General features: G+C 35.4%; 2 protein-coding genes across 2 annotated transcripts; one reads left to right on the forward strand and one right to left on the reverse strand.

Annotated features, from left to right (window-relative positions):
* Positions 1 to 646: 646 nt before the first annotated feature.
* On the forward strand, positions 647 to 1868 carry LOC140987544 (small ribosomal subunit protein bS6c-like). The gene is made up of 2 exons (XM_073456086.1): positions 647 to 1068; positions 1486 to 1868. The coding sequence occupies exons 1-2, from the start codon at positions 691 to 693 to the stop codon at positions 1726 to 1728; spliced, it is 621 nt and encodes a 206-aa protein (XP_073312187.1). The 5' UTR covers positions 647 to 690; the 3' UTR covers positions 1729 to 1868.
* Positions 1869 to 2136: 268 nt separating this feature from the next.
* LOC140987543 (sodium/calcium exchanger NCL-like) lies at positions 2137 to 7512 on the reverse strand. Its single transcript, XM_073456085.1, has 7 exons — positions 7015 to 7512; positions 5155 to 5340; positions 4388 to 4569; positions 3459 to 3604; positions 3106 to 3370; positions 2731 to 3036; positions 2137 to 2548 (listed from the first exon to the last, which is right to left on the reverse strand). Exons 1-7 carry the CDS (start codon positions 7391 to 7393, stop codon positions 2300 to 2302), a joined length of 1713 nt encoding a protein of 570 aa, XP_073312186.1. The 5' UTR covers positions 7394 to 7512; the 3' UTR covers positions 2137 to 2299.
* Between the last annotated feature and the right edge of the window lie 365 nt (positions 7513 to 7877).

A 7877-nucleotide genomic window follows, 5' to 3' on the forward strand; every position in this document is an offset into this window, starting at 1 on the left:
TACGTGGATCTCTAACTATACATAATGCATGACAATTTAAGTATTTCTTCACATGAAAGTTATTTTTTAAGTATGAAATTATGATGTTTATAAAAATTCACGAGACATGTTTATTTTTATTATAAATGACATGAATAATTTTCAAGTATGAATCTTTATGAGCATGAAAATGTTATTTTCATGTTTACGTGTATTGTGGTGATAATACGAGACTGATGCCTCGAGATGAGCTCCGAGGAGACCTTTTCAAAAAGAATGGACGATACGCATATTGGTTTCGGCTAGTATGGGTTGGATCAAATGATATATCTAAGTTGCACAATTATTTACATGATCATGAAACTCAATGAATGTGTTTTAATAGTAGTTACCACATTTGCATTATATTCATCACACAAAACTTAGAATGTTTTACTTTTAAGTTATGATCGCATTCTTTATTATCTTATTATGTGCTCGTTAATATTTGAATATGCTTGTTGATTTTTTAGACTGATTATCACACACACGTATATAATACAATATGTATTTTCCTTTCACTATTTATTTAAGTACTTGTTAAGCATACATATTTTTATTTTTATTTTTAAAAGAAAAGTCGCATTCGCGCTTTCTTGTCCTCAAGACAAAATCGCACTCTACCGGAATCATTTTATATACGGAAACATAGCTCCTCAAAACCATACAACGATGGCGTCGGCTTCTCTTTCTTCCTCCGCTCTCACACTGTGTAAACAGTTCACTCCCTCTAACTCTTCTTCCCACACTTTTCCAACTTTCTTCAATTCGAAAAACCACATCGGAATTTCGCAAACCAGGAGAAGCCCAAATCCCTGGGGGATGACATTAACCGTCAAATCAGCATTCGACCTAACGTTCTTCGAAAGAGATTTACAAGACAGCGACGCGCCGCCGCAGTCATCTATACCAGGTCAGGGATTTCCGGACGTGGAGGATAAGGAGGAGCCTCAGACGCCTCCTGGTCTCCGCAAATACGAGTCGATGGTCGTGTTGAGGCCCGATATGTCTGAGGATGAACGTCTTGCATTCACCCAGAAGTACGAAGAGGTAAAATATTTATTTACTTGTGTGGGTTTGATTTTGTTTGAGGAGTGAACAAGCATGATTGGATGAGATATGAACTTGAAAAAGATGGAACATAAGACTTTGAATTCATACTAATGTTGCCTGATGTAGCACAAAATTGTGTTTTTTTTATGAGAGATTACGTATGGAATGTGGATTTACAAGGTCTGCTACACAAAATACGACAAGTTGCCATTGCTTCTTATGAGCTATTTTTACCCATCAAAGATGTTAGCACTGTCATATGATTGACACACACTCAGGTTTAGCCTCAACCTCCACAAGCCAGAGGAGAAAATGGCTGCCTTTGATGATTTTTTTTTCAGATTTCCGATGTCATTTTTTTCACGGCTAGAGATGGATTTTTCTTGAGTTTTGATAATGAATCTTAATCTGCAGTTGCTGGTTGCTGGTGGTGGAATGTACGTAGAAGTGTTCAACAGAGGGGTTATTCCACTGGCCTACGCCATCAGGAAGAAAAACAAAGCCGGAGAAAGCAATACTTACTTAGATGGTATTTACCTTCTCTTCACCTATTTCACCAAACCTGATTCCCTGTCGATTGTTGGCGAGGTTCTTTTAGCAGATGATAATGTTATCCGATCCTCCGCTTTTAAGATAAGGAAAAGGAAGATATACTAAAACATTTCAACCATTTTGTGACTTGTGTTTAGCTGGAAAAATCCTTCGGTCCGTAAACTTGTAGCCTTTTGTTGGATTTTACCTAGCATCGATTCTTGTAACTATGAAAACCCTTAATATTTGTATCTTAGGTTGCATTTTAATATGTTTTTTTGAGACACATTCATTTTTGTAGTCTCTTGCTCGTCATAGACCACGGTATTGGGTTTCAACTCCTCTCACAGTTTTGGCCTCCAATAGAAATGGACTAGTTTTCAGGTTTAGATTCCTTTTTCTAACATTCTAACATGTTCTTCCAAATAATAATAAGATTGAGAAATGTAACAGTTTTAAATAACAGACAAACTAACGGCATCTCAATCGAATCAAGGAGCTGGATAATATAACAATTATTATATAACCATAATCGAAGACTGAACGGCATTTCCATATATGCATACATAAATTAAAGTTCCGTGTTTTTACACCAACACCCATCAGCTCCTTTCTGTTAACGTATTATTCCAAATTCATAACAAAAAGGAAAAGCAGCAATCTGACATGCCCTGGTCGATAGCCATCAATGAAGGATCTATGACCAGCCAAAGACATAGTCGAGCACATACACAAGCGCCAGAGAAAAAGGATACAGCAAGAAGGCTAAAATACATGTCCAAAGCGGAAAAGTGGTACGAATGCTGGCAAAAACCCCCATCACCAAGCATACTATCAAAATAACAAGTACTTCAGCTGAGAAGTCCCATGTCAATCCCCGAACATAAATGAGGGCCAAGAAGACCGATAGGCAAAGGAGATTGTTCATTGTAACAGCACCATATATCTGAACAATCAAAAACAACCCAGGGACGTCAATGGCAAAGCCGTAAATTATGTGGGTAAAACAAAGTTGAAGGTTTCTTATTACCAGTATAAGGTAAGAAAAACAACACTTATTTCCAGAAAATATCTTTACTTTTCTACTACATTGATTTATACTTTTACTGAGAAAAATGGAGAGCATACCTCCGAAAACGATAACGATGTAGACCTGAGCTTTTTCCGGCTGGAAAATATTATAGCCGACACTCCCTCACTGGAGTTGGTAGCAAGTGGGAGCGCAATAAACGAGATGAAAAAAGTAGGAATGCTTGTGGCACTGGAGAAGTTATCGACAGCATCAACCAGAGGATCGGCAAATACAGCTGCAATAACAGTTCCCAAAAGCAATAAAAGTACGGCTTTTATAGTAGTTGATCGAGGATTCTCAACGCCTCCACCACCATCATCACTTAGGTCCTCCCCCAGACGAGCATGTTCTCTCTTTGTTTGCTGCACCAGTTTCCATGAAATTATCTACATATTAGTAATACACTCCAAGTTCAATACATGGCCACATACCTTGTGGAAGTCATCGATGTACTTCATTGAACTGCTATGATTGGCAGTGCCACCCCTGGCCGCTTCGAGCCATCTCCTAATACCAGATATGAACTCGCCAAAATCAATATTATGATCATTAGAGGTGTCGAAATCCTTCATAACTTTCTCCACAGCATCTTCCTCATCCAAATTAATATCATTAAACCGGATTCCAAGAATTAGAGCTTTTACTTCGGGCCTTTGAAGAAATCCATCCTTATTATCATCAATCGTGTTAAACAACCTGCCATGATAAAAGAGGCTCCCATACATCAATGGGAAAGACAGAAAGAGAAATAACCATCAAAGTAAACACACATCACAAAGCTTACTTAGACAATACTTCTTCATTAGGTCTCCCATCTTCTGTGCAAAGCTTCCCCAAGGAACGCATTTTCAAATCTTGTAAGATTCCTGATATGACATGTTTATGTTTTGCATAAATAATTCGCCTCCTCTGAACCGATGGTTGGACTACCTGCATCAGAAGTTCAATCAAAACATTGAGTGATTATAAAATAAATAAATAATCAAGATTTTTTTTTTAAAAAAAAGAAGTAAACTAAAAAAAGGAGGTAAACATTGCGCATCACTCCAGACTCATACAAGTGACCATATTATTTTTCTTGATGGTTGCATTACTACCCTCCGTTTGCCACGCTTTGCACCATTACATACGAGTGAAGCAGGGGCCCATGTTTTGGGAATCAAATGTTTTAAAGTAACATTGTCTTAAACAAGAATATTTTTATTAAAATTCACTACAGTTTATTACAAAATAATGAAACTTCATGCATTGTTTGAGGTGCAAAACATATTTTATCTCGACTGATTCGTTAACTTCTGGTTCCTTTCAAAATTTGTAAAATCACAGCTAAAGTGCAAGAATCATCAAATCAAATAAACCACAATTTCATGTTAACAAAATTACATAGATCTTAAAAAAAAATGTTTAGGAAAATTAAAGGATTAGTAATTGACATGATTTATAAAAAATCGTTTGCATGACAGAAAAATCTATCCTAATTAAGAAGATAAAGTAGATAAGGATAAAATCCCAATTTCATTATTTTTTCAAAAGTTATAAAGTAGATAAGGATAAAATCCCAATATTAACATGTGGTTTCGCCTAGGATCACGGATCACATGCATATTTGGAAAATGCATCGATAAGCTGAGTAAAAATAAAAGGTCAAACATTGCAGACTAAGCATGCGAGCATATGAAGGTAAACACACACACACGATATACAAGCAAATACCTGGTAAATGCAATAGGAAATCAGAAGTAAAACAGATACAATAAGAGCAATCAGGACAGCCAAGTTCCTTCCGGAATTTGAATGCAATATTTGTGGAAATTGGACAATTATGAATGGGAGCAAAGATACAGCCATGACAATGCCGGCATAGCTTGTCCAGATATCCGTACTAATGCCAGAGCCTGCATGCAGAGGTAAGTAAACTGTGAGGATAAGGGAATTTACCACGCCAGAATCTTAAGCATATACTTTTTATTTCACAAACAAATAATTAAAGATACGTAAAAAGGATTCTTGATCAAAATATCAATATACAGTTGATCAATAATCATGCCATCTCATTCCAATAGAATACAGAGGCCTCACAGAAAGAACAAATTTTAGGGAATCAGATGCATGCCATAAAACCTACCTTTAAATTAAATGTCCTATCTGGAGCATTAACGACTAAAGATAGAAAGATGAAAGATAAAAACAGAAAAAAAAAAAAATAGAAGCATATAAAGACGGGGGTGATAATTATGTAGAAGGGAGGACTGAAATGTCTCTAGTAAGCCAAATAATCAGCAATTTTATCTTCTTTTTTACCAGAAAATTCAAAGTAAAGAGATTGGCTCAACGGATCATTCACTCATGAAGGTAACAAGTGGATCAAATGTAAAAAAAGTGGTGCTTTTCTATCAAACACATTCAGAATGGTTACTGTTGCCATCTCGCACACAGATGAAAAAGAATTGAAAGCCTCAGAGGCAAAGGTGAAAACAAACCAGTTAGACTGAAGCCTTTTGTGTTTTTTGAGTCAACGGCGACAGAATTTTCTATATCACATTTTCCAACGATAACACAGGTACCCCAAACTAAGGTAAGAAGCATGACTGTCGATCCAGCAAGCAGTCCCATCCCAACCGAGACCTGGCTTTGTGCGGTTTCTGCGCTTCCAGACAGCCCAGAGACTGAAAAACAAAACCAGAAACAAGCATACGAAGCAACATTAATTGTTTCGCAATGAATTTAGTATTTATAACAAGATGGTCATGACCAGGTAGATGCAGCCAGGTTGAAGCTAAAGAACATAACACCATATGGCAATATGGAAAAGAATCAACATAAATTGTAAAATGACTTCATATCACCAAAATCCAAGCTTATAACGTAACAGTCTTTTTGTCTATAATTTATTATTTCACAATCCTTGCCTATTCAATAAATTATTCACGTGTATTACCAAACAATAATACGCTAGTTATAACTTTACATATTTTTCCTTGTTAAACATAAAAAAATTCCATTACGACAAGGACCAAAAGAAATTTCGCACGCTCAGCATATTTCATTAAGCAGATTATTTAAGAGGCCAAATGTCAATTTTAATTACGTATTAAGACACGACAATTTTAGTACTATATCTTTTTTTTTAGAATATAACTATAAAAATTTAACAACTGTACTAACAATTTAATTATATAATTTTGAGTAATACGACTAAAAATAGTATTAAACAAAGTTGCATAACCATAATTCAATAAAATAACAAAATTAAAAATTTAATTATATAATTTTGAGGAAAATAACTAAAATTGATTATTAAAACATAATTATAATTGATTCAATAAAATATATAATATAAAATACCACATAAAAATACATACAGAAACTTTTTGACTATTTAAGACTTGCGTCCAGCAAATTTTTATCCAACCAAAAAAGGAACAGAAAAAACAATTAATTTTTCACTCATTTAAGGCCAACAATTATCCATCCAATCGATGAACGAATATACAACAGAAATTTGTAGTAAGTTAGATCATAATATTTCAAAAACTTTTTAAGACACGTATACTTTAATACGCTACTGGAGTATTTGTTATCCGTTTATTGAAAGTCATTTTAAAATCTCGCAGCTTTTGTCTCTATTCAATTGAATTTTGATACAAAAATTATAATTTAAAAAACCCCTTAAATAAATCTAATTTTTAAAATTGTTTTAGCTAAACAGAAAAGAAACTGTCTTGACATTAGGATATTTTTTTTAACATCGATCAACTCTTTTTTTTTAAAAATGACATCCTCAAGTGTATTTGAAATACATTTAAGGAGATCATAGCTGAACTAAGTTATTTAATCAATTTTTCCCTTGACATTCGATTAAAGTTTAAAAAGTAAATTTATTTTTATTTTTAAATAGAACAAGAAGTCCAAAAACTATGAATTATTTTTTTGTATAAATAAAACTTAGCAGCTTTTGCTTTTCAGCATGCTAAACGAAAACTAAATCACCCAAATTAATTAAAAAATAAAAGAAAAGAAACAGTAAAAACGAACGACAAAGTCAATGGCCGAAATGAGTATCCATTTCATAGCATGAGATAATAACTGACAAAAATTATTGTAAAATTAATCTAAAATCATTTCCCTGCTACTTCTAAAAAGTCAGTAATCTCATGTCTACTCCATTTGATCTCATCTCCCCTCCCCTCCATTTCAGTGGAAAATGTGGCTCCCACCCAAAAAAATGAAAATAAAACCATAAAGTAACCAGATCTACGGATAACTGTAAAACATGACAAGATAACTGAAAAATCGAAGAAAAGTTGGGAAAACGAATCGTAAATACTCCTAACAATTACCAAGAATAAGCAGGGCATCCGGAAGAGCTCCCAGAACGGGGAGGAATAGACCGCCAATTAATCCAGGACCGAGGATCTCAAGCAAAAGCTCACTCCCAGAGGAAAGATATGTTGCGGCGAGGAACATGAGATATCCGTACACTAAAATAAGGAACAGATTTCCCAGCGCAGTAGATGTGCAAGGCATGAAGCCGTAAGTCTGCTCGCAGGACTCCTCCGCCGCATAGAGGCGAATGAGACGTTGCACGTTGGTGCTCTTCACCCCCCCATCGGATGCGAGATCTGATCCATCGGAGATCAAGCGACCGTAGGTGAAGCCGCAGAGTATCAGAAAGAGGAGAACGGTAAGGAAAGGCCTGGGTTTCGCGTGGCGGCGCATGGCGGAAGTGCCGATCAGTGTGCGTCTCGGACTGCGTGAAAAAAAGAAAATTCGTCTCTATTACATGTGTCCACAGAACAAGTCATGTACATATATGTGTGTGATCGATTGGGTGTGAAGCGTGCGTGTCGATGCCGTCGGCCCGTGGGAAAGACGTGTTGCTTTGATACCAACGATTTACAGACGGTGTCGTTTTTAAATTTCTCAAGTTTTAAAATAGGGGAAGTTTGTGAAAAATTCTCAATCAAAATATTTTTCTGGTTTCACTCTCTACTCACAAAATTATGGTACTATGTCATACAAAATGTGGTACACTTCATGTGGAAATGTGGTACACTTCATGTGGAAATGTGATAGTAAAAAAATACCCAGTGACTGAACACAAAAAAATCGACGGCTGGGGACTGAAGACCAATTTTCCGTTTAAAATACCCACTTGTAATGGATTAATTATTAGGGGGAAAAAAAGAGAGATTTAATTTTA

The sequence above is a fragment of the Primulina huaijiensis genome, chromosome 11, assembly GCF_012295235.1.
Source record: "Primulina huaijiensis isolate GDHJ02 chromosome 11, ASM1229523v2, whole genome shotgun sequence".
NCBI lineage: Eukaryota > Viridiplantae > Streptophyta > Magnoliopsida > Lamiales > Gesneriaceae > Primulina > Primulina huaijiensis.